Raw genomic sequence first — 26982 nt, forward strand, 5'->3', positions numbered from 1 at the left:
ACAGTCCTGTGTATACATCTGTAACATCAGCCACAGCACAGCCAGCATAGAGACACCCACTACTGCTATCTCACATCTGTAATACCTCACAGTCCTGTGTATACATCTGTAACATCAGCCACAGCACAGTCAGCATAGAGACACCCACTACTGCTATCTCACATCTGTAATACCTCACAGTCCTGTGTATACATCTGTAACATCAGCCACAGCACAGCCAGCATAGAGACACCCACTACTGCTATCTCACATCCGTAATACCTCACAGTCCTGTGTATACATCTGTAACATCAGCACAGCTCAGCCAGCATAGAGACACCCACTACTGATATCTCATATCTGTAATACCTCCCAGTCCTGTGTATACATCTGTAACATCAGCCACAGCACAGCCAGCATAGACACACACTACTGCTATCTCACATCCGTAATACCTCACAGTCCTGTGTATACATCTGTAACATCAGCCACAGCACAGCCAGCATAGAGATACCCACTACTGCTATCTCACATCTGTAATACCTCACAGTCCTGTGTATACATCTGTAACATCAGCCACAGCACAGCCAGCATAGAGACACCCACTACTGCTATCTCACATCTGTAATACCTCACAGTCCTGTGTATACATCTGTAACATCAGCCACAGCACAGCCAGCATAGAGACACCCACTACTGCTATCTCACATCCGTAACACCTCACAGTCCTGTGTATACATCTGTAACATCAGCACAGCTCAGCCAGCATAGAGACACCCACTACTGCTATCTCATATCTGTAATAACTCCCAGTCCTGTGTATACATCTGTAACATCAGCCACAGCACAGCCAGCATAGACACACACTACTGCTATCTCACATCTGTAATACCTCACAGTCCTGTGTATACATCTACAACATCAGCCACAGCACAGCCAGCATAGAGATACCCACTACTGCTATCTCACATCTGTAATACCTCACAGTCCTGTGTATACATCTGTAACAACAGCCACAGCACAGCCAGCATAGAGACACCCACTACTGCTATCTCACATCTGTAATACCTCACAGTCCTGTGTATACATCTGTAACATCAGCACAGCTCAGCCAGCATAGAGACACCCACTACTGCTATCTCACATCCCAAATACCTCACAGTCCTGTGTATACATCTGTAACATCAGCCACAGCACAGCCAGCATAGTCACCCACTACTGCTATCTCACATCTGTAATACCTCACAGTCCTGTGTATACATCTGTAACATCAGCCACAGCACAGCCAGCATAGAGACGCCCACTACTGCTATCTCACATCTGTAATACCTCACAGTCCTGTGTATACATCTGTAACATCAGCCACAGCACAGCCAGCATAGATACACCCACTACTGCTATCTCACATCTGTAATACCTCACAGTCCTGTGTATACATCTGTAACATCAGCCACAGCACAGCCAGCATAGAGATACCCACTACTGCTATCTCACATCTGTAACACCTCACAGTCCTGTCTATACATCTGTAACATCAGCCACAGGTCAGCCAGCATAGAGACACCCACTACTGCTATCTCACATCTGTAATACCTCACAGTCCTGTGTATACATCTGTAACATCAGCCACAGCACAGCAAGCATAGATACACCCACTACTGTTATCTCACATCTGTAATACCTCACAGTCCTGTGTATACATCTGTAACATCAGCACAGCTCAGCCAGCATAGACACACACTACTGCTATCTCACATCCGTAATACCTCACAGTCCTGTGTATACATCTGTAACATCAGCCACAGCACAGTCAGCATAGAGACACCCACTACTGCTATCTCACATCTGTAATACCTCACAGTCCTGTGTATACATCTGTAACATCAGCCACAGCACAGCCAGCATAGAGACACCCACTACTGCTATCTCACATCCGTAATACCTCACAGTCCTGTGTATACATCTGTAACATCAGCACAGCTCAGCCAGCATAGAGACACCCACTACTGCTATCTCATATCTGTAATACCTCCCAGTCCTGTGTATACATCTGTAACATCTGCCACAGCACAGCCAGCATAGACACACACTACTGCTATCTCACATCCGTAATACCTCACAGTCCTGTGTATACATCTGTAACATCAGCCACAGCACAGCCAGCATAGAGATACCCACTACTGCTATCTCACATCTGTAATACCTCACAGTCCTGTGTATACATCTGTAACATCAGCCACAGCACAGCCAGCATAGAGACACCCACTACTGCTATCTCACATCTGTAATACCTCACAGTCCTGTGTATACATCTGTAACATCAGCCACAGCACAGCCAGCATAGAGACACCCACTACTGCTATCTCACATCCGTAACACCTCACAGTCCTGTGTATACATCTGTAACATCAGCACAGCTCAGCCAGCATAGAGACACCCACTACTGCTATCTCATATCTGTAATAACTCCCAGTCCTGTGTATACATCTGTAAGATCAGCCACAGCACAGCCAGCATAGACACACACTACTGCTATCTCACATCTGTAATACCTCACAGTCCTGTGTATACATCTGCAACATCAGCCACAGCACAGCCAGCATAGAGATACCCACTACTGCTATCTCACATCTGTAATACCTCACAGTCCTGTGTATACATCTGTAACAACAGCCACAGCACAGCCAGCATAGAGACACCCACTACTGCTATCTCACATCTGTAATACCTCACAGTCCTGTGTATACATCTGTAACATCAGCACAGCTCAGCCAGCATAGAGACACCCACTACTGCTATCTCACATCCCAAATACCTCACAGTCCTGTGTATACATCTGTAACATCAGCCACAGCACAGCCAGCATAGTCACCCACTACTGCTATCTCACATCTGTAATACCTCACAGTCCTGTGTATACATCTGTAACATCAGCCACAGCACAGCCAGCATAGAGACGCCCACTACTGCTATCTCACATCTGTAATACCTCACAGTCCTGTGTATACATCTGTAACATCAGCCACAGCACAGCCAGCATAGATACACCCACTACTGCTATCTCACATCTGTAATACCTCACAGTCCTGTGTATACATCTGTAACATCAGCCACAGCACAGCCAGCATAGAGATACCCACTACTGCTATCTCACATCTGTAACACCTCACAGTCCTGTCTATACATCTGTAACATCAGCCACAGGTCAGCCAGCATAGAGACACCCACTACTGCTATCTCACATCTGTAATACCTCACAGTCCTGTGTATACATCTGTAACATCAGCCACAGCACAGCAAGCATAGATACACCCACTACTGTTATCTCACATCTGTAATACCTCACAGTCCTGTGTATACATCTGTAACATCAGCACAGCTCAGCCAGCATAGACACACACTACTGCTATCTCACATCCGTAATACCTCACAGTCCTGTGTATACATCTGTAACATCAGCCACAGCACAGCCAGCATAGAGATACCCACTACTGCTATCTCACATCTGTAATACCTCACAGTCCTGTGTATACATCTGTAACATCAGCCACAGCACAGCCAGCATAGAGACACCCACTACTGCTATCTCACATCTGTAATACCTCACAGTCCTGTGTATACATCTGTAACATCAGCCACAGCACAGCCAGCATAGATACACCCACTACTGTTATCTCACATCTGTAATACCTCACAGTCCTGTGTATACATCTGTAACATCAGCCACAGCACAGCCAGCATAGAGACGCCCACTACTGCTATCTCACATCCCAAATACCTCACAGTCCTGTGTATACATCTGTAACATCAGCCACAGCACAGCCAGCATAGATACACCCACTACTGCTATCTCACATCTGTAATACCTCACAGTCCTGTGTATACATCTGTAACATCAGCCACAGCTCTGCCAGCATAGAGACACCCACTACTGCTATCTCACATCTGTAATACCTCACAGTCCTGTGTATACATCTGTAACATCAGCCACAGCACAGCCAGCATAGAGACACCCACTACTGCTATCTCACATCCGTAATACCTCACAGTCCTGTGTATACATCTGTAACATCAGCCACAGCACAGCCAGCATAGAGACACCCTCTACTGCTATATCACATCTGTAATGCCTCACAGTCCTGTGTATACATCTGTAACATCAGCCACAGCTCAATCAGCATAGAGACACCCACTACTGCTATCTCACATCTGTAATACCTCACAGTCCAGTGTATACATCAGTAACATCAGCCACAGTACAGCCAGCATAGAGACACCCACTACTGCTATCTCACATCTGTAATACCTCACAGTCTTGTGTATACATCTGTAACATCAGGAACAGCACTGCCAGCATAGAGACACCCACTACTGCTATCTCACATCCGTAATACCTCACAGTCCTGTGTATACATCTGTAACATCAGCCACAGCACAGCCAGCATAGAGACACCCACTACTGCTATCTCACTTCCCAAGTACCTCACAGTCCTGTGTATACATCTGTAACATCAGCCACAGCACAGCCAGCATAGAGACACCCACTACTGCTATCTCACATCTGTAATACCTCACAGTCCTGTGTATACATCTGTAACATCAGCCACAGCACAGCCAGCATAGAGACACCCACTACTGCTATCTCACATCTGTAATACCTCACAGTCCTGTGTATACATCTGTAACATCAGCCACAGCACAGTCAGCATAGAGACACCCACTACTGCTATCTCACATCTGTAATACCTCACAGTCCTGTGTATACATCTGTAACATCAGCCACAGCACAGCCAGCATAGAGACACCCACTACTGCTATCTCACATCCGTAATACCTCACAGTCCTGTGTATACATCTGTAACATCAGCACAGCTCAGCCAGCATAGAGACACCCACTACTGATATCTCATATCTGTAATACCTCCCAGTCCTGTGTATACATCTGTAACATCAGCCACAGCACAGCCAGCATAGACACACACTACTGCTATCTCACATCCGTAATACCTCACAGTCCTGTGTATACATCTTTAACATCAGCCACAGCACAGCCAGCATAGAGATACCCACTACTGCTATCTCACATCTGTAATACCTCACAGTCCTGTGTATACATCTGTAACATCAGCCACAGCACAGCCAGCATAGAGACACCCACTACTGCTATCTCACATCTGTAATACCTCACAGTCCTGTGTATACATCTGTAACATCAGCCACAGCACAGCCAGCATAGAGACACCCACTACTGCTATCTCACATCCGTAACACCTCACAGTCCTGTGTATACATCTGTAACATCAGCACAGCTCAGCCAGCATAGAGACACCCACTACTGCTATCTCATATCTGTAATAACTCCCAGTCCTGTGTATACATCTGTAACATCAGCCACAGCACAGCCAGCATAGACACACACTACTGCTATCTCACATCTGTAATACCTCACAGTCCTGTGTATACATCTGCAACATCAGCCACAGCACAGCCAGCATAGAGATACCCACTACTGCTATCTCACATCTGTAATACCTCACAGTCCTGTGTATACATCTGTAACAACAGCCACAGCACAGCCAGCATAGAGACACCCACTACTGCTATCTCACATCTGTAATACCTCACAGTCCTGTGTATACATCTGTAACATCAGCACAGCTCAGCCAGCATAGAGACACCCACTACTGCTATCTCACATCCCAAATACCTCACAGTCCTGTGTATACATCTGTAACATCAGCCACAGCACAGCCAGCATAGTCACCCACTACTGCTATCTCACATCTGTAATACCTCACAGTCCTGTGTATACATCTGTAACATCAGCCACAGCACAGCCAGCATAGAGACGCCCACTACTGCTATCTCACATCTGTAATACCTCACAGTCCTGTGTATACATCTGTAACATCAGCCACAGCACAGCCAGCATAGATACACCCACTACTGCTATCTCACATCTGTAATACCTCACAGTCCTGTGTATACATCTGTAACATCAGCCACAGCACAGCCAGCATAGAGATACCCACTACTGCTATCTCACATCTGTAACACCTCACAGTCCTGTCTATACATCTGTAACATCAGCCACAGTTCAGCCAGCATAGAGACACCCACTACTGCTATCTCACATCTGTAATACCTCACAGTCCTGTGTATACATCTGTAACATCAGCCACAGCACAGCAAGCATAGATACACCCACTACTGTTATCTCACATCTGTAATACCTCACAGTCCTGTGTATACATCTGTAACATCAGCACAGCTCAGCCAGCATAGACACACACTACTGCTATCTCACATCCGTAATACCTCACAGTCCTGTGTATACATCTGTAACATCAGCCACAGCACAGCCAGCATAGAGATACCCACTACTGCTATCTCACATCTGTAATACCTCACAGTCCTGTGTATACATCTGTAACATCAGCCACAGCACAGCCAGCATAGAGACACCCACTACTGCTATCTCACATCTGTAATACCTCACAGTCCTGTGTATACATCTGTAACATCAGCCACAGCACAGCCAGCATAGAGACACCCACTACTGCTATCTCACATCCGTAATACCTCACAGTCCTGTGTATACATCTGTAACATCAGCACAGCTCAGCCAGCATAGAGACACCCACTACTGCTATCTAATATCTGTAATACCTCCCAGTCCTGTGTATACATCTGTAACATCAGCCACAGCACAGCCAGCATAAACACACACTACTGCTATCTCACATCTGTAATACCTCACAGTCCTGTGTATACATCTGCAACATCAGCCACAGCACAGCCAGCATAGAGATACCCACTACTGCTATCTCACATCTGTAATACCTCACAGTCCTGTGTATACATCTGTAACATCAGCCACAGCACAGCCAGCATAGAGACACCCACTACTGCTATCTCACATCTGTAATACCTCACAGTCCTGTGTATACATCTGTAACATCAGCACAGCTCAGCCAGCATAGAGACACCCACTACTGCTATCTCACATCCCAAATACCTCACAGTCCTGTGTATACATCTGTAACATCAGCCACAGCACAGCCAGCATAGTCACCCACTACTGCTATCTCACATCTGTAATACCTCACAGTCCTGTGTATACATCTGTAACAGCAGCCACAGCACAGCCAGCATAGAGACGCCCACTACTGCTATCTCACATCTGTAATACCTCACAGTCCTGTGTATACATCTGTAACATCAGCCACAGCACAGCCAGCATAGATACACCCACTACTGCTATCTCACATCTGTAATACCTCACAGTCCTGTGTATACATCTGTAACATCAGCCACAGCACAGCCAGCATAGACACACACTACTGCTATCTCACATCTGTAATACCTCACAGTCCTGTGTATACATCTGTAACATCAGCCACAGCACAGCCAGCATAGAGACACCCACTACTGCTATCTCACATCTGTAATACCTCACAGTCCTGTGTATACATCTGTAACATCAGCACAGCTCAGCCAGCATAGAGACACCCACTACTGCTATCTCACATCCCAAAAACCTCACAGTCCTGTGTATACATCTGTAACATCAGCCACAGCACAGCCAGCATAGTCACCCTCTACTGCTATCTCACATCTGTAATACCTCACAGTCCTGTGTATACATCTGTAACATCAGCCACAGCACAGCCAGCATAGAGACGCCCACTACTGTTATCTCACATCTGTAATACCTCACAGTCCTGTGTATACATCTGTAACATCAGCCACAGCACAGCCAGCATAGATACACCCACTACTGCTATCTCACATCTGTAATACCTCACAGTCCTGTGTATACATCTGTAACATCAGCCACAGCACAGCCAGCATAGAGATACCCACTACTGCTATCTCACATCTGTAACACCTCACAGTCCTGTCTATACATCTGTAACATCAGCCACAGGTCAGCCAGCATAGAGACACCCACTACTGCTATCTCACATCTGTAATACCTCACAGTCCTGTGTATACATCTGTAACATCAGCCACAGCACAGCCAGCATAGATACACCCACTACTGTTATCTCACATCTGTAATACCTCACAGTCCTGTGTATACATCTGTAACATCAGCCACAGCACAGCCAGCATAGAGACGCCCACTACTGCTATCTCACATCCCAAATACCTCACAGTCCTGTGTATACATCTGTAACATCAGCCACAGCACAGCCAGCATAGATACACCCACTACTGCTATCTCACATCTGTAATACCTCACAGTCCTGTGTATACATCTGTAACATCAGCCACAGCTCTGCCAGCATAGAGACACCCACTACTGCTATCTCACATCTGTAATACCTCACAGTCCTGTGTATACATCTGTAACATCAGCCACAGCACAGCCAGCATAGAGACACCCACTACTGCTATCTCACATCCGTAATACCTCACAGTCCTGTGTATACATCTGTAACATCAGCCACAGCACAGCCAGCATAGAGACACCCTCTACTGCTATATCACATCTGTAATGCCTCACAGTCCTGTGTATACATCTGTAACATCAGCCACAGCTCAATCAGCATAGAGACACCCACTACTGCTATCTCACATCTGTAATACCTCACAGTCCAGTGTATACATCAGTAACATCAGCCACAGTACAGCCAGCATAGAGACACCCACTACTGCTATCTCACATCTGTAATACCTCACAGTCCTGTGTATACATCTGTAACATCAGGAACAGCACAGCCAGCATAGAGACACCCACTACTGCTATCTCACATCTGTAATACCTCACAGTCCTGTGTATACATCTGTAACATCAGCCACAGCACAGCCAGCATAGAGACACCCACTACTGCTATCTCACTTCCCAAGTACCTCACAGTCCTGTGTATACATCTGTAACATCAGCCACAGCACAGCCAGCATAGAGACACCCACTACTGCTATCTCACATCTGAAATACCTCACAGTCCTGTGTATACATCTGTAACATCAGCCACAGCTCAGCCAGCATAGAGACACCCACTACTGCTATCTCACATCTGTAATACATCACAGTCCTGTGTATACATCATTAACATCAGCCACATCTCAGCCAGCATAGAGACACCCACTACCGCTATCTCACATCTGTAATACCTCAGTCCTGTGTATACATCTGTAACATCAGCCAGCATAGAGACACCCACTACTGCTATCTCACATCTGTAATACCTCAGTCCTGTGTATACATCTGTAACATCAGCCACAGCACAGCCAGCATAGAGACACCCACTACTGCTATCTCACATCTGTAATACCTCAGAGTCCTGTGTATACATCTGTAACATCAGCCACAGCTCAGCCAGCATAGAGACACCCACTACTGCTATCTCACATCTGTAATACCTCACAGTCCTTTGTATACATCTGTAACATCAGCCACAGCACAGCCAGCATAGAGATGCCCACTAATGCTATCTCACATCTGTAATACCTCACAGTCCTGTGTATACATCTGTAACATCAGCCACAGCACAGCCAGCATAGAGACACCCACTACTGCTATCTCACATCTGTAATACCTCACAGTCCTGTGTATACATCTGTAACATCAGCCACAGCACAGCCAGCATAGAGACACCCACTACTGCTATCTCACATCTGTAATACCTCACAGTCCTGTGTATACATCTGTAACATCAGCCACAGCACAGCCAGCATAGATACACCCACTACTGTTATCTCACATCTGTAATACCTCACAGTCCTGTGTATACATCTGTAACATCAGCACAGCTCAGCCAGCATAGAGACACCCACTACTGCTATCTCATATCTGTAATACCTCCCAGTCCTGTGTATACATCTGTAACATCAGCCACAGCACAGCCAGCATAGACACACACTACTGCTATCTCACATCTGTAATACCTCACAGTCCTGTGTATACATCTGCAACATCAGCCACAGCACAGCCAGCATAGAGATACCCACTACTGCTATCTCACATCTGTAATACCTCACAGTCCTGTGTATACATCTGTAACATCAGCCACAGCACAGCCAGCATAGAGACACCCACTACTGCTATCTCACATCTGTAATACCTCACAGTCCTGTGTATACATCTGTAACATCAGCACAGCTCAGCCAGCATAGAGACACCCACTACTGCTATCTCACATCCCAAATACCTCACAGTCCTGTGTATACATCTGTAACATCAGCCACAGCACAGCCAGCATAGTCACCCACTACTGCTATCTCACATCTGTAATACCTCACAGTCCTGTGTATACATCTGTAACATCAGCCACAGCACAGCCAGCATAGAGACGCCCACTACTGCTATCTCACATCTGTAATACCTCACAGTCCTGTGTATACATCTGTAACATCAGCCACAGCACAGCCAGCATAGATACACCCACTACTGCTATCTCACATCTGTAATACCTCACATTCCTGTGTATACATCTGTAACATCAGCCACAGCACAGCCAGCATAGAGATACCCACTACTGCTATCTCACATCTGTAACACCTCACAGTCCTGTCTATACATCTGTAACATCAGCCACAGGTCAGCCAGCATAGAGACACCCACTACTGCTATCTCACATCTGTAATACCTCACAGTCCTGTGTATACATCTGTAACATCAGCCACAGCACAGCCAGCATAGATACACCCACTACTGTTATCTCACATCTGTAATACCTCACAGTCCTGTGTATACATCTGTAACATCAGCCACAGCACAGCCAGCATAGAGACGCCCACTACTGCTATCTCACATCCCAAATACCTCACAGTCCTGTGTATACATCTGTAACATCAGCCACAGCACAGCCAGCATAGATACACCCACTACTGCTATCTAACATCTGTAATACCTCACAGTCCTGTGTATACATCTGTAACATCAGCCACTGCTCTGCCAGCATAGAGACACCCACTACTGCTATCTCACATCTGTAATACCTCACAGTCCTGTGTATACATCTGTAACATCAGCCACAGCACATACAGCATAGAGACACCCACTACTGCTATCTCACATCCGTAATACCTCACAGTCCTGTGTATACATCTGTAACATCAGCCACAGCACAGCCAGCATAGAGACACCCTCTACTGCTATATCACATCTGTAATGCCTCACAGTCCTGTGTATACATCTGTAACATCAGCCACAGCTCAACCAGCATAGAGACACCCACTACTGCTATCTCACATCTGTAATACCTCACAGTCCAGTGTATACATCAGTAACATCAGCCACAGTACAGCCAGCATAGAGACACCCACTACTGCTATCTCACATCTGTAATACCTCACAGTCCTGTGTATACATCTGTAACATCAGGAACAGCACAGCCAGCATAGAGACACCCACTACCGCTATATCACATCTGTAATACCTCACAGTCCTGTCTATACATCTGTAACATCAGCCACAGCACAGCCAGCATAGAGACACCCACTACTGCTATCTCACTTCCCAAGTACCTCACAGTCCTGTGTATACATCTGTAACATCAGCCACAGCACAGCCAGCATAGAGACACCCACTACTGCTATCTCACATCTGAAATACCTCACAGTCCTGTGTATACATCTGTAACATCAGCCACAGCTCAGCCAGCATAGAGACACCCACTACTGCTATCTCACATCTGTAATACATCACAGTCCTGTGTATACATCATTAACATCAGCCACATCTCAGCCAGCATAGAGACACCCACTACCGCTATCTCACATCTGTAATACCTCAGTCCTGTGTATACATCTGTAACATCAGCCAGCATAGAGACACCCACTACTGCTATCTCACATCTGTAATACCTCAGTCCTGTGTATACATCTGTAACATCAGCCACAGCACAGCCAGCATAGAGACACCCACTACTGCTATCTCACATCTGTAATACCTCAGAGTCCTGTGTATACATCTGTAACATCAGCCACAGCTCAGCCAGCATAGAGACACCCACTACTGCTATCTCACATCTGTAATACCTCACAGTCCTGTGTATACATCTTTAACATCAGCCACAGCACAGCCAGCATAGAGATGCCCACTAATGCTATCTCACATCTGTAATACCTCACAGTCCTGTGTATACATCTGTAACATCAGCCAAAGCACAGCCAGCATAGAGACACACGCTACTGCTATCTCACATCTGTAATACCTCACAGTCCTGTGTATACATCTGTAACATCAGCCACAGCACAGCCAGCATAGAGACACCCACTACTGCTATCTCACATCTGTAATACCTCACAGTCCTGTGTATACATCTGTAACATCAGCCACAGCACAGCCAGCATAGAGACACCCACTACTGCTATCTCACATCTGTAATACGTCACAGTCCTGTGTATACATCTGTAACATCAGCCACAGCACAGCCAGCATAGAGACACCCACTACTGCTATCTCACATCCGTAATACCTCACAGTCCTGTGTATACATCTGTAACATCAGCACAGCTCAGCCAGCATAGAGACACCCACTACTGCTATCTCATATCTGTAATACCTCCCAGTCCTGTGTATACATCTGTAAAATCAGCCACAGCACAGCCAGCATAGACACACATTACTGCTATCTCACATCCGTAATACCTCACAGTCTTGTGTATACATCTGTAACATCAGCCACAGCACAGCCAGCATAGAGATACATACTACTGCTATCTCACATCTGTAATACCTCACAGTCCTGTGTATACATCTGTAACATCAGCCACAGCACAGCCAGCATAGAGACACCCACTACTGCTATCTCACATCTGTAATACCTCACAGTCCTGTGTATACATCTGTAACATCAGCACAGCTCAGCCAGCATAGAGACACCCACTACTGCTATCTCACATCCCAAATACCTCACAGTCCTGTGTATACATCTGTAACATCAGCCACATCACAGCCAGCATAGTCACCCACTACTGCTATCTCACATCTGTAATACCTCACAGTCCTGTGTATACATCTGTAACATCAGCCACAGCACAGCCAGCATAGAGACGCCCACTACTGCTATCTCACATCCGTAATACCTCACAGTCCTGTCTATACATCTGTAACATCAGCCACAGCACAGCCAGCATAGAGACACCCACTACTGCTATCTCACATCTGTAATACCTCACAGTCCTGTGTATACATCTGTATCATCAGCCACAGCTCAGCCAGCATAGAGACACCCACTACTTCTATCTCACATCTGTAATACCTCACAGTCCTGTGTATACATCTGTAACATCAGCCACAGCACAGCCAGCATAGATACACCCACTACTGCTATCTCACATCTGTAATACCTCACATTCCTGTGTATACATCTGTAACATCAGCCACAGCACAGCCAGCATAGAGATACCCACTACTGCTATCTCACATCTGTAACACCTCACAGTCCTGTCTATACATCTGTAACATCAGCCACAGGTCAGCCAGCATAGAGACACCCACTACTGCTATCTCACATCTGTAATACCTCACAGTCCTGTGTATACATCTGTAACATCAGCCACAGCACAGCCAGCATAGATACACCCACTACTGTTATCTCACATCTGTAATACCTCACAGTCCTGTGTATACATCTGTAACATCAGCCACAGCACAGCCAGCATAGAGACGCCCACTACTGCTATCTCACATCCCAAATACCTCACAGTCCTGTGTATACATCTGTAACATCAGCCACAGCACAGCCAGCATAGATACACCCACTACTGCTATCTAACATCTGTAATACCTCACAGTCCTGTGTATACATCTGTAACATCAGCCACTGCTCTGCCAGCATAGAGACACCCACTACTGCTATCTCACATCTGTAATACCTCACAGTCCTGTGTATACATCTGTAACATCAGCCACAGCACATCCAGCATAGAGACACCCACTACTGCTATCTCACATCCGTAATACCTCACAGTCCTGTGTATACATCTGTAACATCAGCCACAGCACAGCCAGCATAGAGACACCCTCTACTGCTATATCACATCTGTAATGCCTCACAGTCCTGTGTATACATCTGTAACATCAGCCACAGCTCAACCAGCATAGAGACACCCACTACTGCTATCTCACATCTGTAATACCTCACAGTCCAGTGTATACATCAGTAACATCAGCCACAGTACAGCCAGCATAGAGACACCCACTACTGCTATCTCACATCTGTAATACCTCACAGTCCTGTGTATACATCTGTAACATCAGGAACAGCACAGCCAGCATAGAGACACCCACTACCGCTATATCACATCTGTAATACCTCACAGTCCTGTCTATACATCTGTAACATCAGCCACAGCACAGCCAGCATAGAGACACCCACTACTGCTATCTCACTTCCCAAGTACCTCACAGTCCTGTGTATACATCTGTAACATCAGCCACAGCACAGCCAGCATAGAGACACCCACTACTGCTATCTCACATCTGAAATACCTCACAGTCCTGTGTATACATCTGTAACATCAGCCACAGCTCAGCCAGCATAGAGACACCCACTACTGCTATCTCACATCTGTAATACATCACAGTCCTGTGTATACATCATTAACATCAGCCACATCTCAGCCAGCATAGAGACACCCACTACCGCTATCTCACATCTGTAATACCTCAGTCCTGTGTATACATCTGTAACATCAGCCAGCATAGAGACACCCACTACTGCTATCTCACATCTGTAATACCTCAGTCCTGTGTATACATCTGTAACATCAGCCACAGCACAGCCAGCATAGAGACACCCACTACTGCTATCTCACATCTGTAATACCTCAGAGTCCTGTGTATACATCTGTAACATCAGCCACAGCTCAGCCAGCATAGAGACACCCACTACTGCTATCTCACATCTGTAATACCTCACAGTCCTGTGTATACATCTTTAACATCAGCCACAGCACAGCCAGCATAGAGATGCCCACTAATGCTATCTCACATCTGTAATACCTCACAGTCCTGTGTATACATCTGTAACATCAGCCAAAGCACAGCCAGCGTAGAGACACACGCTACTGCTATCTCACATCTGTAATACCTCACAGTCCTGTGTATACATCTGTAACATCAGCCACAGCACAGCCAGCATAGAGACACCCACTACTGCTATCTCACATCTGTAATACCTCACAGTCCTGTGTATACATCTGTAACATCAGCCACAGCACAGCCAGCATAGAGACACCCACTACTGCTATCTCACATCTGTAATACCTCACAGTCCTGTGTATACATCTGTAACATCAGCCACAGCACAGCCAGCATAGAGACACCCACTACTGCTATCTCACATCCGTAATACCTCACAGTCCTGTGTATACATCTGTAAAATCAGCCACAGCACAGCCAGCATAGACACACATTACTGCTATCTCACATCCGTAATACCTCACAGTCTTGTGTATACATCTGTAACATCAGCCACAGCACAGCCAGCATAGAGATACATACTACTGCTATCTCACATCTGTAATACCTCACAGTCCTGTGTATACATCTGTAACATCAGCCACAGCACAGCCAGCATAGAGACACCCACTACTGCTATCTCACATCTGTAATACCTCACAGTCCTGTGTATACATCTGTAACATCAGCACAGCTCAGCCAGCATAGAGACACCCACTACTGCTATCTCACATCCCAAATACCTCACAGTCCTGTGTATACATCTGTAACATCAGCCACATCACAGCCAGCATAGTCACCCACTACTGCTATCTCACATCTGTAATACCTCACAGTCCTGTGTATACATCTGTAACATCAGCCACAGCACAGCCAGCATAGAGACGCCCACTACTGCTATCTCACATCCGTAATACCTCACAGTCCTGTCTATACATCTGTAACATCAGCCACAGCACAGCCAGCATAGAGACACCCACTACTGCTATCTCACATCTGTAATACCTCACAGTCCTGTGTATACATCTGTATCATCAGCCACAGCTCAGCCAGCATAGAGACACCCACTACTTCTATCTCACATCTGTAATACCTCACAGTCCTGTATATACATCTGTAACATCAGCCACAGCACAGCCAGCATAGAGACGCCCACTACTGCTATCTCACATCTGTAATACCTCATAGTCCTGTGTATACATCTGTAACATCAGTCACAGCACAGCCAGCATAGAGACACCCACTACTGCTATCTCATATCCGTAATACTTCACAGTCCTGTGTATACATCTGTAACATCAGCCACAGCTCAGCCAGCATAGAGACACCCACTAATGCTATCTCACATCTGTAATGCCTCACAGTCCTGTGTATACATCTGTAACATCAGCCACAGCTCAGCCAGCATAGAGACACCCACTACTACTATCTCACATCTGTAATACCTCACAGTCCTGTGTATACATCTGTAACATCAGCCACAGCTCAGCCAGCATAGAGACACCCACTACTGCTATCTCACATCTGTAATACCTCACAGTCCTGTGTATACATCTGTAACATCAGCCACAGCTCAGCCAGCATAGAGACGCCCACTACTGCTATCTCACATCCCAAATACCTCACAGTCCTGTGTATACATCTGTAACATCAGCCACAGTACAGCCAGCATAGAGATGCCCACTACTGCTATCTCACATCTGTAATACCTCCCAGTCCTGTTTATACATCTGTAACATCAGCCACAGCACAGCCAGCATAGAGACACCCACTACTGCTATCTCACATCCCAAATACCTCACAGTCCTGTGTATACATCTGTAACATCAGCCACAGCACAGCCAGCATAGAGACACCCACTACTGCTATCTCACATCTGTAATACCTCACAGTCCTATGTATACATCTGTAACATCAGCCACAGCTCAGCCAGCATAGACACTTACTACTGCTATCTCACATCTGTAATACCTCACAGTCCTGTGTATACATCTGTAACATCAGCCACAGCTCAGCCAGCATAGAGACACCCACTACTGCTATCTCACATCCGTAATACCTCACAGTACTGTGTATACATCTGAAACATCAGCCACAGCACAGCCAGCATAGAGACACCCACTACTGCTAAATCACATCCGTAATACCTCACAGTACTGTGTATACATCAGTAACATCAGCCACAGTACAGCCAGCATAGAGTCACCCACTACTGCTATCTCACATCTGTAATACCTCACAGTCCTGTGTATACATCTGTAACATCAGCCACAGCACAGCCAGCATAGAGACACCCACTACCGCTATCTCACATCTGTGTTACCTCACAGTCCTGTCTATACATCTGTAACATCAGCCACAGCACAGCCAGCATAGAGACACCCACTACTGCTATCTCACTTCCCAAATACCTCACAGTCCTGTATATACATCTGTAACATCAGCCACAGCACAGCCAGCATAGAGACGCCCACTACTGCTATCTCACATCTGTAATACCTCATAGTCCTGTGTATACATCTGTAACATCAGTCACAGCACAGCCAGCTTAGAGACACCCACTACTGCTATCTCATATCCGTAATACTTCACAGTCCTGTGTATACATCTGTAACATCAGCCACAGCTCAGCCAGCATAGAGACACCCACTAATGCTATCTCACATCTGTAATACCTCACAGTCCTGTGTATACATCTGTAACATCAGCCACAGCTCAGCCAGCATAGAGACACCCACTACGACTATCTCACATCTGTAATACCTCACAGTCCTGTGTATACATCTGTAACATCAGCCACAGCTCAGCCAGCATAGAGACACCCACTACTACTATCTCACATCTGTAATACCTCACAGTCCTGTGTATACATCTGTAACATCAGCCACAGCTCAGCCAGCATAGAGACACCCACTACTACTATCTCACATCTGTAATACCTCACAGTCCTGTGTATACATCTGTAACATCAGCCACAGCTCAGCCAGCATAGAGACACCCAATACTGCTATCTCACATCTGTAATACCTCACAGTCCTGTGTATACATCTGTAACATCAGCCACAGCTCAGCCAGCATAGAGACGCCCACTACTGCTATCTCACATCCGTAATACCTCACAGTCCTGTGTATATATCTGTAACATCAGCCACAGCACAGCCAGCATAGAGACGCCCACTACTGCTATCTCACATCTGTAATACCTCACAGTCCTGTGTATACATCTGTAACATCAGCCACAGCACAGCCAGCATAGAGACGCCCACTACTGCTATCTCACATCTGTAATACCTCACAGTCCTGTGTATACATCTGTAACATCAGCCACAGCACAGCCAGCATAGAGACACCCACTACTGCTATCTCACATCCCAAATACCTCACAGTCCTGTGTATACATCTGTAACATCAGCCACAGCACAGCCAGCATAGAGACACCCACTACTGCTATCTTACATCTGTAATACCTCACAGTCCTATGTATACATCTGTAACATCAGCCACAGCTCAGCCAGCATAGAGACACCCACTACTGCTATCTCACATCTGTAATACCTCACAGTCCTCTGTATACATCTGTAACATCAGCCACAGCTCAGCCAGCATAGAGACACCCACTACTGCTATCTCACATCCGTAATACCTCACAGTCCTGTGTATACATCTGTAACATCAGCCACAGCACAGCCAGCATAGAGACACCCACTACTGCTATCTCACATCCGTAATACCTCACAGTACTGTGTATACATCTGTAACATCAGCCACAGCACAGCCAGCATAGAGACACCCTCTTCTGCTATATCACATCTGTAATACCTCACAGTCCTGTGTATACATCTGTAACATCAGCCGCAGCTCAACCAGCATAGAGACACCCTCTACTGCTATCTCACATCTGTAATACCTCACAGTCCTGTGTATACATCAGTAACATCAGCCACACTACAGCCAGCATAGAGACACCCACTACTGCTATATCACATCTGTAATACCTCACAGTCCTGTTTATACATCTGTAACATCAGCCACAGCACAGCCAGCATAGAGACACCCACTACCGCTATCTCACATCTGTAATACCTCACAGTCCTGTCTATACATCTGTAACATCAGCCACAGCACAGCCAGCATAGAGACACCCACTACTGCTATCTCACATCTGTAATACATCACAGTCCTGTGTATACATCATTAACATCAGCCACATCTCAGCCAGCATAGAGACACCAACTACTGCTATCTCACATCTGTAATACCTCAAAGTCCTGTGTATACATCTGTAACATCAGCCACAGCACAGCCAGTATAGAGACGCCCACTACTGCTTTCTCACATCTGTAATACCTCACAGTCCTGTGTATACATCTGTAACATCAGCCAAAGCACAGCCAGCATAGAGACACCCACTACTGCTATCTCACATCTGTAATACCTCACAGTCCTGTATATACATCTGTAACATCAGCCACAGCACAGCCAGCATAGAGACACCCACTACTGCTATCTCACATCCGTAATACCTCACAGTCCTGTGTATACATCTGTAACATCAGCCACAGCACAGCCAGCATAGAGACACCCACTACTGCTATCTCACATCCGTAATACCTCACAGTCCTGTGTATACATCTGTAACATCAGCACAGCACAGCCAGTATAGAGATGCCCACTACTGCTATCTCACATCTGTAATGCCTCACTGTCCTGTGTATACATCTGTAACATCAGCCACAGCACAGCCAGCATAGAGACACCCACTACTGCTATCTCACATCTGTAATACCTCACAGTCCTGTGTATACATCTGTAACATCAACCACAGCACAGCCAGCATAGAGACACCCACTACTGCTATCTCACATCCGTAATACCTCACAGTCCTGTGTATACATCTGTAACATCAGCCACAGCACAGCCAGCATAGAGACACCCACTACTGCTATCTCACATCCGTAATACCTCACAGTCCTGTGTATACATCTGTAACATCAGCCACAGCACAGCCAGCATAGAGACGCCCACTACTGCTATCTCACATCTGTAATACCTCACAGTCCTGTGTATACATCTGTAACATCAGCCACAGCACAGCCAGCATAGAGACGCCCACTACTGCTATCTCACATCTGTAATACCTCACAGTCCTGTGTATACATCTGTAACATCAGCCACAGCACAGCCAGCATAGAGACACCCACTACTGCTATCTCACATCCCAAATACCTCACAGTCCTGTGTATACATCTGTAACATCAGCCACAGCACAGCCAGCATAGAGACACCCACTACTTCTATCTTACATCTGTAATACCTCACAGTCCTATGTATACATCTGTAACATCAGCCACAGCTCAGCCAGCATAGAGACACCCACTACTGCTATCTCACATCTGTAATACCTCACAGTCCTGTGTATACATCTGTAACATCAGCCACAGCTCAGCCAGCATAGAGACACCCACTACTGCTATCTCACATCCGTAATACCTCACAGTCCTGTGTATACATCTGTAACATCAGCCACAGCACAGCCAGCATAGAGACACCCACTACTGCTATCTCACATCCGTAATACCTCACAGTACTGTGTATACATCTGTAACATCAGCCACAGCACAGCCAGCATAGAGACACCCTCTTCTGCTATATCACATCTGTAATACCTCACAGTCCTGTGTATACATCTGTAACATCAGCCACAGCTCAACCAGCATAGAGACACCCTCTACTGCTATCTCACATCTGTAATACCTCACAGTCCTGTGTATACATCAGTAACATCAGCCACAGTACAGCCAGCATAGAGACACCCACTACTGCTATCTCACATCTGTAATACCTCACAGTCCTGTTTATACATCTGTAACATCAGCCACAGCACAGCCAGCATAGAGACACCCACTACCGCTATCTCACATCTGTAATACCTCACAGTCCTGTCTATACATCTGTAACATCAGCCACAGCACAGCCAGCATAGAGACACCCACTACTGTTATCTCACATCTGTAATACCTCACAGTCTTGTGTATACATCTGTAACACCAGTCACAGCTCAGCCAGCATAGAGACACCCACTACTGCTATCTCACATCTGTAATACATCACAGTCCTGTGTATACATCATTAACATCAGCCACATCTCAGCCAGCATAGAGACAACAACTACTGCTATCTCACATCCGTAATACCTCACAGTCCTGTGTATACATCTGTAACATCAGCCACAGCACAGCCAGCATAGAGACACCCACTACCGCTATCTCACATCTGTAATACCTCAGTCCTGTGTATACATCTGTAACATCAGCCACAGCTCAGCCAGCATAGAAACACCCACTACTGCTATCTCACATCTGTAATACCTCACAGTCCTGTGTATACATCTGTAACATCAGCCACAGCACAGCCAGCATAGAGACACCCACTACCGCTATCTCACATCTGTAATACCTCACAGTCCTGTGTATACATCTGTAACATCAACCACAGCACAGCCAGCATAGAGACACCCACTACTGCTATCTCACATCTGTAATACCTCACAGTCCTGTGTATACATCTGTAACATCAGCCACAGCTCAGCCAGCATAGAGACACCCACTACTGCTATCTCACATCTGTAATACCTCACAGTCCTGTGTATACATCTGTAACATCAGCCACAGCACAGCCAGCATAGAGACGCCCACTAATGCTATCTCACATCTGTAATACCTCAAAGTCCTGTGTATACATCTGTAACATCAGCCAAAGCACAGCCAGCATAGAGACGCCCACTAATGCTATCTCACATCTGTAATACCTCACAGTCCTGTGTATACATCTGTAACATCAGCCACAGCACAGCCAGCATAGAGACACCCACTACTGCTATCTCACATCCGTTATACCTCACAGTCCTGTGTATACATCTGTAACATCAGCACAGCTCAGCCAGCATAGAGACACCCACTACTGCTATCTCATATCTGTAATACCTCCCAGTCCTGTTTATACAACTGTAACATCAGCCACAGCACAGCCAGCATAGACACACACTACTGCTATCTCACATCTGTAATACCTCACAGTCCTGTGTATACATCTGTAACATCAGCCACAGCACAGCCAGCATAGAGACACCCACTACTGCTATCTCACATCTGTAATACCTCACAGTCCTGTGTATACATCTGTAACATCAGCACAGCTCAGCCAGCATAGAGACACCCACTACTGCTATCTCACATCCCAAATACCTCACAGTCCTGTGTATACATCTGTAACATCAGCCACAGCACAGCCAGCATAGAGACACCCACTACTGCTATCTCACATCTGTAATACCTCACAGTCCTGTGTATACATCTGTAACATCAGCCACAGCTCAGCCAGCATAGAGACACCCACTACTGCTATCTCACATCTGTAATACATCACAGTCCTGTGTATACATCATTAACATCAGCCACATCTCAGCCAGCATAGAGACACCAACTACTGCTATCTCACATCCGTAATACCTCACAGTCCTGTGTATACATCTGTAACATCAGCCACAGCTCAGCCAGCATAGAGACACCCACTACTGCTATCTCACATCTGTAATACCTCACAGTCCTGTGTATACATCTGTAACATCAGCCACAGCACAGCCAGCATAGAGAAACCCACTACCGCTATCTCACATCTGTAATACCTCAGTCCTGTGTATACATCAGTAACATCAGCCACAGCTCAGCCAGCATAGAGACACCCACTACTGCTATCTCACATCTGTAATACCTCACAGTCCTGTGTATACATCTGTAACATCAGCCACAGCACAGAAAGCATAGAGACACCCACTACTGCTATCTCACATCCCAAATACCTCACAGTCCTGTGTATACATCTGTAACATCAGCCACAGCATAGCCAGCATAGAGACACCCACTACTGCTATCTCACATCTGTAATACCTCACAGTCCTGTGTATACATCTGTAACATCAGCCACAGCACAGCCAGCATAGAGACACCCACTACTGCTATCTCACATCTGTAATACATCACAGTCCTGTGTATACATCATTAACATCAGCCACATCTCAGCCAGCATAGAGACACCAACTACTGCTATCTCACATCTGTAATACCTCACAGTCCTGTGTATACATCTGTAACATCAGCCACAGCACAGCCAGCATAGAGACGCCCACTACTGCTTTCTCACATCTGTAATACCTCACAGTCCTGTGTATACATCTGTAACATCAGCCAAAGCACAGCCAGCATAGAGACACCCACTACTGCTATCTCACATCTGTAATACCTCACAGTCCTGTGTATACATCTGTAACATCAGCCACAGCACAGCCAGCATAGAGACACCCACTACTGCTATCTCACATCCGTAATACCTCACAGTCCTGTGTATACATCTGTAACATCAGCCACAGCACAGCCAGCATAGAGATGCCCACTACTGCTATCTCACATCCGTAATACCTCACAGTCCTGTGTATACATCTGTAACATCAGCACAGCACAGCCAGTATAGAGACGCCCACTACTGCTATCTCACATCTGTAATGCCTCACTGTCCTGTGTATACATCTGTAACATCAGCCACAGCACAGCCAGCATAGAGACACCCACTACTGCTATCTCACATCTGTAATACCTCACAGTCCTGTGTATACATCTGTAACATCAGCCACAGCACAGCCAGCATAGAGACACCCACTACTGCTATCTCACATCTGTAATACCTCACAGTCCTGTGTATACATCTGTAACATCAGCCACAGCACAGCCAGCATAGAGACACCCACTACTGCTATCTCACATCCGTAATACCTCACAGTCCTGTGTATACATCTGTAACATCAGCACAGCACAGCCAGTATAGAGACGCCCACTACTGCTATCTCACATCTGTAATACCTCACAGTCCTGTGTATACATCTGTAACATCAGCCACAGCACAGCCAGCATAGAGACACCCACTACTGCTATCTCACATCCGTAATACCTCACAGTCCTGTGTATACATCTGTAACATCAGCACAGCACAGCCAGCATAGAGACACCCAGTACTGCTATCTCATATCTGTAATACCTCACAGTCCTGTGTATACATCTGTAACATCAGACACAGCACAGCCAGCATAGAGACACCCAATACTGCTATCTCACATCTGTAATACCTCACAGTCCTGTGTATACATCTGTAACATCAGCCACAGCTCAGCCAGCATAGAGACACCCACTACTATCTCACATCTGTAATACCTCACATTCCTGTGTATACATCTGTAACATCAGCCACAGCTCAGCCAGCATAGAGACACCCACTACTATCTCACATCTGTAATACCTCACATTCCTGTGTATACATCTGTAACATGAGCCACAGCTCAGCCAGCATAGAGATACCCACTTCCGCTATCTCACATCTGTAATACCTCACAGTCCTGTGTATACATCTGTAACATCAGCCACAGCACAGCCAGCATAGAGATACCCACTACCGCTATCTCACATCTGTAATACCTCACAGTCCTGTGTATACATCTGTAACATCAGCCACAGCACAGCCAGCATAGAGACACCCACTACTGCTATCTCACATCTGTAATATCTCACAGTCCTGTGTATACATCTGTAACATCAGCCACAGCACAGCCAGCATAGAGACACACACTACTGCTATCTCACATCTGTAATACCTCACAGTCCTGCGTATACATCTGTAACATCAGCCACAGCACAGCCAGCATAGAGACACCACTACTGCTATCTCACATCTGTAATACCTCACAGTCCTGTGTATACATCTGTAACATCAGCCACAGCACAGCCAGCATAGAGACACCCACTACTGCTATCTCACATCCGTAATACCTCACAGTCCTGTGTATACATCTGTAACATCAGCCACAGCACAGCCAGCATAGAGACACCCACTACTGCTATCTCACATCTGTAATACCTCACAGTCCTGTGTATACATCTGTAACATCGGCCCGTCATGCAGAATTAGAGCAGGTCAGACCTGCTGCAGAAAGTGTAAGTCTTGTTGCACGCAGTGAGTACAGAACAGCGTATGCCGTCTCGGTGGCTAATTTATGCACCCTAGGAAACGGCGTTCAAGAGGACAGGCACGTCTGCATTTCTCCGATCACTCCCCCCGTCACTACCCCCAAATGCTCACAGCCTGTCATGTGATGGCTTTTATTCTGCCCGAGCGATCGCAATGCTAACTTACGCATGCCCACTGCACTGCATACACATGCGCAGTACTCTCCATTGACCAATCTGCGTACACTGTTGCAGTTGGGATCTATGCTGAATCTGCCCCATTGTGTCTGGTCAGTGCTGTGTAGTCATCCTGCCTTTTGCAGCATTGACCTGAGATGTTTGTAGGCTGCTCTGTAACGTCCCTGATCTCTCTCTTCCCCTCAGGTTTACCAGGAAAACGTCTTTGGCCCAGGAGCCGCTTTTCTTTCCTTTAAGAAAGTTCTCTATGAAATGGGACCTCGCTATGCAGAGAGGGTTCAGCTGGTGTCTTTCCATTCCATCTCCAAGGGGATCAGCGCAGAGTGAGTATAACTGTGTCCTGATGTGGGACAGGCCCATAAAGGCCGCTTTACCCCTTATTGAGGGGACATTTGTGTCTTTCTGACCAGATGCATTTCGCTTTATAGAGGATGCGCCCATGTGTCTATGTGTCTATGTGTATTGTATGTGTGTTCTGTATGACCACCACCTGCATTTAGCCCGTGTGTCTGTGTCTATGTGTGTTCTGTATGACCACCGCCTGCATTTAGCTGGTATGTCTGTGTGTTGTAGTAGCGTGTTCTGCATGACCAGCACCTGCATTTAGCCTGTGTGTCTGTGTGTTGTAGTAACGTGTTCTGCATGACCAACGTCTGCATTTAGCCCATGTGTGTATGTGTGTTGTATGTGTGTTCTGCATGACCACTGCCTGCATTTAGCCCATGTGTCTATCTGTGTTGTATGTGTGTTTTGCATGACCACCGCCTGCATTTAGCCTGTGTCTATGTGTGTTGTAGTAGCGTGTTCTGCATGACCAGCACCTGCATTTAGCCCGTGTGTCTGTGTGTTGTCTAAGTGTATTCTGCATGACCAGCACCTGCATTTTGCCTGTGTGTCTATGGGTGTTCTGTATGACCACCACCTGTATTTATCCCATGTGTCTGTGTGTTGTAGTAGCGTGTTCTGCATGACCAGCACCTGCATTTAGCCTGTGTGTATGTGTGTTGTATATGTGTTCTGCATGACCAGCACCTGCATTTAGCCCGTGTGTCTATGTGTGTTGTAGCAGCATGTTCTGCATGACCACCGCCCGCATTTAGCCCATGTGTCTATGTGTGTTGTAGCAGCATGTTCTGCATGACCACCGCCTGCATTTAGCCTGTGTGTCTGTGTGTGTTGTTTGTGTGTTCTGCAAGAGCAGCACTTGCATTTAGCCTATGTGTGTTGTAGTAGCGTGTTCTGTATGATGGGCTCCTGCATTTAGCCCGAGTGTCTATGTGTGTTGTAATAGCATGTTCTGTATGATGAGCTCCTGCATTTAGCCCGTGTGTCTATGTGTGTTGTAGTAGCATGTTCTGTATGATGAGCTCCTGCATTTAGCCCGTGTGTCTATGTGTGTTGTAGTAGCATGTTCTGTATGATGAGCTCCTGCATTTAGCCCGTGTGTCTATGTGTGTTGTAGTAGCATGTTCTGTATGATGAGCTCCTGCATTTAGCCCGTGTGTCTATGTGTGTTGTAGTAGCGTGTTCTGCATGACCAGCACCTGCATTTAGCCTGTGTGTCTGTGTGTTGTAGTAGCGTGTTCTGCATGACCAACGTCTGCATTTAGCCCATGTGTGTATGTGTGTTGTAGTAGCGTGTTCTGCATGACCACCGCCTGCATTTAGCCCGTGTGTCTATCTGTGTTGTATGTGTGTTTTGCATGACCACCGCCTGCATTTAGCCTGTGTCTATGTGTGTTGTAGTAGCGTGTTCTGCATGACCAGCACCTGCATTTAGCCCGTGTGTCTGTGTGTTGTCTAAGTGTATTCTGCATGACCAGCACCTGCATTTTG

At 46.3% G+C, this 26982-nt stretch overlaps 1 protein-coding gene across 1 annotated transcript in view; it reads left to right on the forward strand.

Annotated features, from left to right (window-relative positions):
• Positions 1–26982, forward strand: part of LOC148442167 (alanine aminotransferase 2-like) — a 384891-nt gene that overhangs the window by 301092 nt on the left and 56817 nt on the right. Inside the window, exon 7 of the mRNA XM_088464134.1 lies at positions 25333–25469. Coding sequence (XP_088320260.1) covers positions 25333–25469 — 137 coding nt within the window. The remainder of the gene's footprint in view (positions 1–25332; positions 25470–26982) is intronic.

This window comes from Taudactylus pleione, unplaced genomic scaffold, assembly GCF_031769625.1.
Source record: "Taudactylus pleione unplaced genomic scaffold, aTauple2 ptg001597l, whole genome shotgun sequence".
NCBI lineage: Eukaryota > Metazoa > Chordata > Amphibia > Anura > Myobatrachidae > Taudactylus > Taudactylus pleione.